The following is a 12181-nucleotide window of genomic DNA, read 5'->3' as shown; positions in this document are numbered from 1 at the left end:
GGAAGAGCTGCTGAGCCCTGCACACCCGGGACCAGCGGTCGCCCGCTCTCTCCGCAGGCGTGGCCTCGCTCACTCGGCCTTCGATTGGCCCGCCTGCCGCCGCAGGAGTCGCCGCGGATTGGCTTCCGCGGTGGATGCGAGCGGGGAGCGGCTGCTTCTGCCTTACTCAGACCCCACTTTTTTTTTAACCATAGCTATGGTTACCACGTCTCTCCCCGCCTCCCTCCACCTGCCAAGAAGGCGGCCGGCCATTGGCTGCCTGTCACGAAGTCGGCCAGTCATTGGTCCCTGGTGAAACCGGGCGCTCCCCCTTCCCTGTCTCCTGGGTCTCTAGAGGAGCCCTGCAAGGAGGCTCGGCTAGTGCTGCCGGGCCAAGGGCTACCGGGACCGGGCTGCGGCAATCGCTAGCGGGTCATGTCGGCCGCCCAGGGCTGGGACAGGAACCGCAGGAGGGGAGGAGGCGCCGCGGGCAATGGTGGCGGCGGCGGAGGTAGCGGGGCCGGCGGGGGCAGCGGGGGCAGCGGGGGTCGGGGGACTGGCCAGCTCAACCGCTTCGTGCAACTCTCCGGACGGCCGCACCTGCCAGGTGAGTCGTGGGACGGGGTCCCGAGGTCCTGACCGCTTGCGGGCGCGGCGGGCCGGTGACTGCTGCCCTTGCTTTTCTCCCTGGCTTTCTTTCCCTTGAGAGGAGGAAAGGCAGGCCCCGCACATCTCAGAGGGACCGGGGCTTAGAGAAAAGGAAAGGTGTCTCTGAGGTCAGGGAGGGACAGGAACACACGGGGGGCGGGGGGTCTGTTTTTGCTCTGTTCTGAAGCTTTGTGCTGAGAGTTGTGTTTTCTTTCCAAAGGAGAGCCCGCTGTCTCACTGACACTCCCCAGTGGTTCGCTCACTCGGTTCCTAGTCTCGTCCTTTCCCGCAGTTTGATCTTGTAGAAGAAAGACATTGGCTCCTAGCTGTGGAAATTATGTTTTCAGGGGGTGCTGAATTGAGGAGAGAAGAGGGAAGGGCATTCCAAAGAGTGATTTTGGAAAAACCATCTCGAGTGTGTAAAAAAAAAGTTAGGCATTCTGAACCAAGAAAGGAGGGTTAGGCGTGGACGGGTTGTTGGGAGGTGGGTGGGAAACAGAACCAAGAGAATTTAGGGAAAACTAGTTACATTATTCATATTATAGAATGTCCAGAGACAGAATGGATAGTGTGACTGGATTTTAAGGGAAGAAAACGAAGATCGAGAATATACTGCCAAAATTATGCCGTGTCTACTCTATAAAAACAGCTGGCTAAGAATTGGAAAAATGTACCCAAATATGATTATTTCACGTTTTGGCCCACAATTCCATATCCTTCCGTTCAGGTGTCTTAAAAAACAAAGACAAATCAAATTGATATGTGTGTACAGACCATTGTAAAACTATACATTTATAAGTAAATAATCAGTGTAGTAGAATGAAGGCAGGGAAGTAAATACCACACAGAAGGTCAAACATTAATTGGGCAACCTTCTTTTACCATGAAGAGAACTATCAGGATGATGTGTTAATCATGCACCATGTTTTTTGTGTGAATAATGTTGAAGTTGATTTTATCAGTGATATATTTAGCTGATGAATTTTGAGAACATGATGGTTTTTGAATTGTGTTTATTATCGTGCCTTGTACTTTTAAGTAGTAAAAAATTGTTAGTTGGATTAATTTGAAGATAACAAAGGGAATTTTGTACATTCAATGAGACAATTGCTTATGTCTGTGATACAGTTATTGATGTGTGGTAGAAATACATGTTAGCCCATTTTTAATGCGCCATTGAAATTAACATTAAAGTACTATTAAATAGTCAAATGTATAATGCACCAGGAGTTGGTTTTGAGTTGATAGTATCAGATTGGGTATTTTACAATCACTAAATGGTATTTGATCTTTAACATGAAAAAGAAAACAGGAGTCTTTTTTTTCTCACCCCAAGTTAATAACAGAAACTTATATTTTTGTGTATTGACAGATTAGAAGATAAATCTCTTACCAAAACCTATCACCAGCTTGCCCTTTACTACTGAAATCTTTAGGTCTTTGATCTTAGATTAATTATACCATGGGCTTCCTAGAGATATTTCCGGGCTTCAAGAACCTGGTGATGCACTTCCTCAATGCTACCACTAGGTGGCAGTGGAAGCCATGATTTCTGATTAGGGGCCTCAGTGTGGAGCTATTATTTCTGTATTCCCTTAGCACGAAAGGCCAAGAACGGCTGTTTGTCCAGAGGTAAAGATAAACGTGTTTAAACCGTGAGAATTCATGCCTTGGGGTCATCAGCCTCTTTCTTTTTCTAATTCTTTCTTCCCCAAGTAGGCAGCCTCTGTCTTTTCTTTATTCTCAGAATTGGAAACATCTGATACCGCAATATATACTTTGAAATTCTTTCACACCAAGGCTTTCTTTTCCTAAGTATTGCATTTAAGCTTACCCTCCCCCTTATTTTGAGATGTTTAAAAAGATTTTAGGTGATGGGGAGGGATAGAAATGTCTAGGCCTGTTTTATGGCTGACCCTGGAGGTAAAAAATCAACAAATATAAATAGATATTTAAGTTTTTGCAGCTAATGTTCTCTTTCCTTTGAATCTAATCCCATTTTCCATTTTTCATCCTTTTCTACAAAGATTTCCAGATTCTGAGCACCCAGGTCCCTTTCTTACATTTTGTGCATCTCCCCTCTATCTATCTCTCATCGAAACAAAACAGAACAATCTGGTCTTCCTGGAGCATTCTCTCTTTCAGTGATAGCACCCTGACCCATGTTGTTATGCAAATTTAAAATTTGGGCATCCTCTTTAACATTTTCTTTTACCTTGCATTTTGGGTATAATCAATCATAAAGTCCTATTTATTTTATTTCTGCTCCAACTCCAGTCCATGCTGCTGTCATCTATCACGTAGGTCTCCTGCAGTAGCTTTCTAAGCAGTCTTCTGATTCTACTCTTGCCCGCAATTCGTAAGCATGCTTATCTTCTGCAAGCACAAATCTGTTCCCATCGCTGTTTATATCCCTTTACTAGCTTTTCATTGCTTTTAGGATAAGGCAAAAATCCTTAATATGGCCTAAAAGGCACTACACAGTTTGTGGTTAACTCTCTAGTTAATTCTACATCATATGGTCTTGCCCTTTGATCTTTTCCCACCTAATTAGACATATCATGCTCCCTTCTGCCATGGAGCCATTGCACCTGCTATCCCATCATTCAGGAACCCTCTTGCTCACCATTTTTTTTCTCTCTCTCTTTTTTTACTTTTCTTCCATTGGATCTCAGCTTGATCACACTGTTTTTTCAGGGAAGTCTTCTCAGACCTCTGATTTATTCTTTTCTCCTTATACACACGCATAGCACCATGTGGTTACCTGGGTATATTTTCCATTTGTGTGTGATTCCCTGATATGCATGAATTGATACTCTTCATACACACGCACACACACACATACACACACACACACATGGTGTCCCCAAAATGTATACACACTTTGGCTGCCATTATTAATTCCAATGGGTTAAATCGGAAAACAAAGAAACATCAGTTGAGCTATCAGCTGTTAAAATGTGTATACATTTTTGGGGAACACACCTGTATATGTACCCACTTCAAGTAATATATGTATATACACATAACTACTTATATACATATATATTCTTAAATTCTAAATTAATACATTGGCATTATGTGTAAGCAATTAGTTTCTTGTGAATTCAATTTAATTGATGTGGTTCATTCCTCTAGAGCAGGGTGGGGAACCTTTTTTCTGCCAAGGGCCATTTGATATTTATAACATCATTCGAGGGCCATACAAAATTAGCAAATTAAAAATGAGCCTGCGGTCAAACATTTAATTAACTCACTCCTAATGCCTTGGCAGGGCCAGGCCAAATGATTTTGAGGGCCTTCTATGACCCTTGAGCCAGACATCCCCCACCCCTGCCCTATAAGCTCCACTGACTCTGGACAAATGGGTAAAAATCAAGTTCTTAAACATGAAAATAGTGGACTGGACTCTCCATAGTGACCGTACAAATGATATTTTGTGAAACCTTGTTTGAGCAGCCTCTTTTTGCTGTCTCCTGAAATAGAGTAGTGACTGTTTGCCCCTAGGCCAAGAAATTTCATAGCTTCTTGGTCCTGGATTTTGACTAACTCATAATTTCCATACACACAAAGAATAGGGAACAGGGCTTTTTGTAGAGGAGGTATGCAGTGGTAGAGCTCAGGAGTAAGGAAATGTTGGGGATAATGGAACCCAAGTTAAGATTAATTGTGAGTTTTATTAAATACCATGTACAGTATTAGCCGGGGAAACAGTTAAAACATTATTGCTAATGTAGGAATTAGAAAAGGGATAAAAAAAAGGAGGAGGGAAAAATATAACAATTGGTAAAGCTGGGTAAAAATAATACTGAAATCTTAAGGTTTTAAAATGTGATATATGTTTGTGATATAAAATCCAAATGATACAAAAGAGCATGTGTTAAAAGGCAAGTTTTCCTTCTACTTTTGATTTCAGTTAATTGGCTTCCTTCCCAGAAGCAACCAGTGATAAATTTTTTTGTGTATCCTTGCCAGAGAGATGTGGGGTTGGGAGGAGGGGAGGAAGGAGGGTAGCATTTCTTTGTTTGGCTGGGCATTTAAAATGTGTACAGTTGTGCTAATGCAAATGATGATATAATGAATATTGTGCATATATAACTTTGTACATTGAGTGAGTCTGTCTTTAGGATATATTCCTAGAAGTTCAATTGCAGGTCAAAGGATATGTACTATTTACATTTTTCCCCTATTTTTGTTGTTGTTGTTTGTACTATTTAAATTTTGATAGATTTTTCAAATTGCCCTCCACAGAGGTTGTACCAGTTTATGTTCCACTATTGGTGTTGGAGCATTGACTTCCCATACCCTTGGTATCAGAGTAGGTTATCAAAATTTTTTAAATTGCCAATGTAATAGGTATGTTTTTTTCATCTTTTCAATAGGTATAAGAAACTTATTTCTTTCCTTTATAGCATTTGCTTGTATTTTTTAATTCATCTGGATATGTATTTTTTTGTTAATTTTTCTATTGGCATGTTTAATACTGTTTATGGGAACTCTGTTCTTAGGACATTTTTTGGGGGTCTTTGCTATATGTTGCAGACATTTTTCACAGTTTGTCACTTGGCTTTTGACTTTGTTTAATAGTGTATAACTTTAAAAGAAATGAAAACATTTTTATAGTTGTAATTATCAATCTCTTTTGGATTTTAAGTTTTGTGTCATAAGATAGGGTCTTCCCTATTTCAACATTATTTCTAACTAAAATTAAAATTCTCGTTTTCCCCCCTGATACTTTTATAATTTTATTTTTAAGTTAAATATACTTATCCATACAAAATATAAGTTGTGTAAAGTATAGAGAGGTGTATAGGAATCCAACTTTACTTTTCTTCCAGGTGACTACCCATTTATCACAGTACTGAAGTATTGTCTATAGGTATACTTAGTTCCTACATATAATTTTGGTTTCTATTGGACTTTTATTGTTTCAATAGAGGCCCGATGCACGAAGATTCGTGCAAGAATGGGCCTTCCTTCCCCTGGCTGCCGGCACCGCCATTGCTCCGGCCGGAGCCACCTTTCTGCCTTCCCATGCTGCCCAGAAGCCCGGAGCTGCTGGGGCAGTGAGGAACGCCTGCGTCGTTGCCATAGTGACGACGCAAGCGTCCCGCCCCACCCCAGGCCGCTCTGTGCCTGTGTATGCAAATTAACCTTCCACCTTTGTTGGGTTAATTTGCATACTCACTCCTGATTGGCTGGTGGGTGTCGCAAAGGTACGGTCAATTTTCATATTTCTCTTTTATTAGTGTAGATTGGTTAGTTTACCTATTTATACCTAATGACTTCATTCTTTGATTATAGTCCTCGCTCATTCTACTTCCAGGGATATTCTTGTTTGTTTATTTTTCCATAAAACTTAAAATTAGTTTATCAAGCTACCCTACCCTGTTAGTATTTTTATTGGTACTGCATTATATTTATAGATTTATTTAGATATAATTGACATCTACTTAAGGTTCAATCTTCTGTTCAAGAACAGGGTATATATTCATTTTTTAATTGTTCAAGTTTTCTTTTGCATCCCTCAAGATTTAAATTTTTTTCATATGGATGTTTCACATTTCTTATTTTGTTTATTCCTTGGTATTTTCTCTCTTTTTTTTGTTTTGTTGCTATTGTAAATGGAGTTTCTACTTCTATTATGTCTTTTATCTTGTTTGAATATGGGAATGCTATTAATTTCTGAGTATTAATTTGTACATAGACACCTTTGGAATTATAATACTTTCTGTAAATAGTAACAAAAAGATATTTGTTGCCCTGACCAGTATGACTCATTTGGTTGGGTGTCCTCCTGTGCATGAAGAGGTTGCCAATTTATTTATTTATTTATTTATTTATTTATTTATTTATTTATTTAAATATGTTTTATTGATTTTTAGAGAGAGTGTAGGGAGAGGGATTGAGAGATAGAAACATCGATGAGAGAGGAACAGCATCAATCAGCTGCCTCCTGCATGCCCCTACTGGGGATTGAGCCCACAACCTGGGAATGTGCCCCAACCAGGAATCAAACAAGTGACCTCTTGGTTCCTGGGTCGACATTAAAAAAGTGAACCCCACCAGCTGGCCCGAGAGGTTGCCAATTTAATTCTGGGTCAGGGCACATGATCCCTGGTAGGAGGGGGCATGCAGGGTTGGCCAATAGATGTTTTGCTCCCACATAGATGTTTCTTTCTCCCCTCCCTCTCCCTTCCTCTCTTTCTAAAAATCAATTTTTAAAAAATCTTTAAGAAAAAATAAGAGTTCTTTTTCTTGGGTTTTATAGTTAAATAATTATAAAATTATCAAATAAAGATATTTTATCTCCTCCTTAACAATTTTAATACTTATTTCTTTTATCAAATTGATTTGTCTAGTACTTCCCCAAAATATTAAACAATAAGATAGTAGTGGATCTTTGTCATATTCTTGACTTTAATGGCATATTGTTAGTGTTTTCCTATTAAGCTTTGACCTGACTTTAGATTAAAGTATACATATTTATCATGTGAAAGTAGTCAGCTGTTACCATTTTATTAAGATTTTTTAATATGGAAGTAAATTTTGTCAAAGGCCTTTTCAGCCCCTATGACAACTAAGGTAATTTTTCTCATTTGATCTACTATTGTAGTGAATTGTACTAATAGATTTACTATTACTGGACCATCCTTGTATTCCTTAATCCATTCACTCTGTCATTCTGTATTATCTATATAATAAAAGAATAATATGCAAATTGACTGTCACTCCAACACACAAGATGGCTGCCCCCATGTGGTCAAAGATCACTGTCCCCATGTGGACACAAGATGGCCACCACAAGATGGCCAGCAGGGGAGAGCAGTTGGGAGGGACCAGGCCTGCAAGGGAGGGCAGTTGTGGGCACTCAGGCCAGCAGGGGAGGGCAGTTGGGAGGGACCAGGCCTGCAAGGGAGGGAAGTTGGGGGCGATCAAGCCTGCAGGGGAGGGCAGTTAGGGGTGACCAGGCTGGCAGAGGAGGGAAGTTGGGGGTGACCGGGTCTGCAGGGAAGGGCAGTTGGGGGGGACCCAGGCCTGCAGGGGAGAGCAGTTGGGGGAAACCAGGCCTGCAGGGGAGGGCAGTTAGGGGCAAACAGGCTGGCAGGGGAGCAGTTAGGCATCAATCAGGCTGGGAGGGGAGTGGTTAGGGGGTGATCAGGCTGGCAGGCAGAAGCAGTTAGGGGCAATCAGGAAGGCAGGCAGGCGAGCAGTTGGGAGCCAGCAGTCCCGGTAGGATCGGGCCTAAACGGGCAGTCGGACATCCCTCGAGGGGTCCCAGATTGGAGAGGGTGCAGGCTGGGCTGAGGGACACCCCCCGCCCCCGGTGCACGAATTTCATGCACCGGGCCTCTAGTATAATATATGACTCCATTCATACGATAAATAGGGAAATCTATAGAGACAAAAAATAGATTAGTGGTTGCTTAAGGCTGGGGAGGGGGGTAGGTGGGAGGGTGGGCAGGAGGATAAGGGAGTGACAGCTAAAAGATATGGGGTTTCTTTCTGAAGTGATGAAAATGTTTTAAAATTACACATATCTGCCCTAGCTGGTTTGGCTCAATGGATAGAGCATTGGTCTGCGGACTGAAGGGTCCCAGGTTCGATTCCGGTCAAGGACATATGCCTGGATTGTTGGCTCAATCCCCAGTGGGGGGTCGTTCAGGAGGCAGCCAATCAATGATTCTCTCTCATCATTGATGTTTCTATCTTTCTTTCCCTCTCCCTTTCTCTCTGAAATAAATAAAAACATATTTAAAAAATAAATAAAATAAAATTGCACATATCTGAATATACTAAAAACCAGTGAATTGTACACTTTAAATGGTAAGTTGGATGGTATGTGAATTATCTATACTAATAAAATAGTAAGATGCAAATCGACCGTACCTTCACAGCGCCCACCAGCCAATCAGGAGTGAGTATGCAAATTAACCCAACAAAGATGATGGGTTAATTTGCATATGCACGTGTTGAGCGGCTGAGAGCAGGGCAGGACGCTTGCGTCATCGCTGTGGCATTGATGCAGGCATTCTGCCCCTCCCGCAGCCACTCCAGGCCTCTGGGCAGTGTGGGCAGGCAGGAAGACGGCTCTGGGCTGGAGTGAAAAGGCGGCTCTGGCCGGAGCGAAGGCAGTGCCGACAGCCAGGGGAAGGAAAGTCCATTTTTGCATGAATTTTCATGCATCGGGCCTCTAGTATCTCAATAAATCTATTAAAAATATAAATGAAAATATTCAGAAAAAGTTTAAAAGGATTAACCACTCTTGTGCTATAGAAAACAAATAAAAATGGAATTAGAAACCATTTATAAAATAACTACAACTATAACTCACAGAACACAACTACAGTACCATACAAAAGAAATCTTGTAATTTAAACACTTGGAAAGAATGAAAAGAACACTAAGCATCCATCATAAGAAGAGAGAAAAACAATCACAAAACAAAAAATAAAGGAAGGATTTAAAACAATGAAAGGAAAAATTAATAAATAAAAAGAACTAATTTTAAAAATCCAAGAGCTGGTTCTAAACAAGAAAAAGGGGCAAGGCCTCACATGTACAAAATAAGAAGTGATAATGAGTAAAGTGATAATGTAATCAAAGACACAAGAATTTTTTTTTAACTCATAAAAGGATATCTTCCTCAACTTCACACAAATAATTTTGAAAACTTGGATGAAATAGATTATTTTCTAGGATACTAGTAATATAAATTATCAAAGCTTCCCCCAAAAGATATAAACTTTAAGCAGTTAAATTATCATAGAAGTAGAGATATTGCCAAAGAGCTACTATCTCCCCAAAATACTCAAGGTCAAATGATTTCATGGGCAATTCAACCAAACCTTTAACTTCAATACCATTTAACCAGAGACGGAAAGAAAAGAAAAAAAGAAGCATAGAAAAGTTTGAAGTTATTTTTATGCAAGTGGCATAATTCAACAAAGATAAAACACAGAAAACTACAAGCAATTTAACTTATCTGAGGAGAGAGGCAAAACTGAATAAAGTTTAGCAAACAGAACCAAGCAATATATTTAAAACTAGAGGCCTGGTGCACGGATTCGTGCACCAATGGGGTCTCTCAGCCTGGCCTGCGCCCTCTCGCAATCTGGGACCCCTCGGGGGATGTCGGACTGCTGGTTTCGGCCAACCCCCGCAGGCCAGGCCGAGGAACCCCACCAGTGCATGAATCTGTGCACTGGGCCTCTATTATGCATATAAGATCTTTGCTTAATCTCTTCCCGCCCTTCCCCCTCCTCACTTCCCTCTGAGATTCATCAGTCTGTTCCATGTTTCCATGCCTGTGCATTGAGCGTCTGCCCCCTGGTGGTCAGTGCACATCATAGCTACCAGACAAACAGCCGCTTAGGCTTTTATATATATACTAGAGGCCCGGTGCACGAAATTCGTGCATGGGGGCGGGGGGTGTCCCTTAGCCCATCCTGCACCCTCTCCGATCTGGGATCCTTCTCACAATCCAGGACTGCTGGCTCCCAACTGCTTGCCTGCCTGCCTTCCTGATTGTCCCTAACCGCTTCTGCTGGCCAGCCTGATCACCCCTAACCACTCCCCTCCCAGCCTGATTGATGCCTAACTGCTCCCCTGCCAGCCTGTTTGCCCCTAATTGCCGTCCCCTGCAGGCCTGGTCACCCCTAACTGCCATCCCCTGCAGGCCTGGTCACCCCTAACTGTCCTCCCCTGCAGGCTTGGTCCCCCCAACTGCTCTCCACTGCAGGCCTGGGTCCCCCCCAACTGCCCTTCCCTGCAGGCCCGGTCACCCCCAACTGCCCTCTCTGCCAGCCTGGTCACCCCTAACTGCCCTCCCCTGCAGGCTTGATCGCCCCCAACTGCCCTTCCTTGCAGGCCTGGTCCCTCCCAACTGCCCTCCCCTGCTGGCCATCTTGTGGTGGCCATCTTGTATCCACATGGGGACAGGATCTTTGGCCACATGGGGGCAGCCATCTTGTGTGTTAGAGTGATGGTCAATCTGCATATTACTCTTTTATTAGATAGGATAGAGGCCTGGTGCATGGGTGGCGGCCAGCTGGTTTGACCTGAAGGGTGTCCCGGATCAGGGTGGGGGTTCCCTTGGGGCATGGGAGGCCTGGGCGAGGGGCCTGTGGTGGTTTGCAGGCCAGCCACGCCCCCCGGTGACCCAAGCGGAGGCCCTGGTATCTGGGATTTATTTATCTTCTACAATTGAAACTATGTAGCCTGGAGTGGAGCCAAGCCTCCTGCTTGCTCCATGGCGGAGGCCATTTCTGTTGGTATTTATGTATCGTCTATAATTGAAACTTTGTAGCCTGGAGTGGAGGCCAAGGCAGGCCAGGGCTTCAGAAGCTTGGCTTCCTCCATTGCCGGGGGCAACCCTAGCCTCCTGCTCTTTCCAGCTCCGTGGCTGCCACCATTTCTGTTTGGATTTATTTATCTTCTATCATTGAAACTTTGTAGCCTTGAGTGGAGGCCTAGGCCAGCAAGGGCAAGCGGAAAGCTTGGCTTCCTCCATTGCCGGGGAAACACAAGCCTCCCTCTTTCTCTCTGTGGCCGAAGCCATCTTGGTTGGGTTTATTTGCATATTCACTCCTAATTGGCTGTTGGGCGTGATTTGTGGGTGTGGCTTATGGGTGTAGCGGAGGTACGGTCAATTTGCATATTACTCTTTTATTAGATAGGGTGATCCTTTGTGACTGCCTTCTTTCACTTTGTATAATGTTTTCAAAGTTCATCACAAGTATCAGTATTTCATTCCTTTTCTTGGTTAAATAATATTCCATTGTATGGATATGCCATATTTTATTTATCCATTTATCCACTGATGGACATTTAGATTGTTTCCACTTTTGGGCTATTATGAATTATGGTGCTATTAACATTTGTGTACAGATTTCTGTGTGGACATATGTTTTTATTTCTCAGGTATATATCTAGGAGTAGAATTGTTCAGTCATATGGTAATTCTATGCAATGTTTAACCATTTGAGGAACTGCCAATCTGTTTTCCAAAACAGCTGGAATTTTACATTCCTACCAGCAGTGTTATGAGGATTCCAATTTCTCCACATCCTTGTCAATACTTGCTGTTATCTGACTTTTTCATTTTAACCATCCTAGTGGATATGAAGTGGCATCTTATTGTAGTTTTTTAATTTGCATTTACCTGATGACTGATAATGTTGAACATCTTTTGTTTTTTCTTTCTTTTCCAGCGTGCATATATATATATATATATATATATGATTTCAGAGAAGAAGGGAGAGGGAGAGAGAGATAAAAACATTAGTGATGAGAGAGAATCATTGATCGGCTGCCTCCTGCACACCCCGTATTAGGGATTGAGCCTGCAACCCAGGCATGTGCCCTGACTGGGAATTTAACTAGTAACCTCCTGGTTCATAGGTCAGTGTTCAACCACTGAGCCACATCCGGCTAGGCTTTTCCAGATTTTTTGAGATGTAATTGACATTGAGCATATTTTCATGTGCTTGCTGACTAGTTCTATGTCTTCTTTGAAGAAATGTCTGTTAGATCCTTTGCTAATTTTTAGTTG

At 42.5% G+C, this 12181-nt stretch overlaps 1 protein-coding gene across 3 annotated transcripts in view; it reads left to right on the top strand.

The window, feature by feature from the left end:
* Nucleotides 1-358: 358 nt before the first annotated feature.
* Nucleotides 359-12181, top strand: part of KLHDC10 (kelch domain containing 10) — a 49648-nt gene continuing 37825 nt past the window's right edge. Inside the window, exon 1 of one of the 3 annotated variants that reach the window (XM_079786434.1) lies at nt 359-490. In XM_079786434.1, coding sequence (XP_079642560.1) covers nt 415-490 — 76 coding nt within the window. In that variant the 5' untranslated portion in view covers nt 359-414. Of the gene's footprint in view, nt 587-12181 lie in introns of all 3 variants that reach the window. The other 2 variants (XM_079786432.1, XM_079786433.1) reach the window with 2 other exon arrangements.

Source organism: Cnephaeus nilssonii, assembly GCF_951640355.1.
Source record: "Cnephaeus nilssonii genome assembly, chromosome: 12".
Classification (NCBI taxonomy): domain Eukaryota; kingdom Metazoa; phylum Chordata; class Mammalia; order Chiroptera; family Vespertilionidae; genus Cnephaeus; species Cnephaeus nilssonii.
This window is presented reverse-complemented; position numbering and strand designations above follow the sequence as displayed.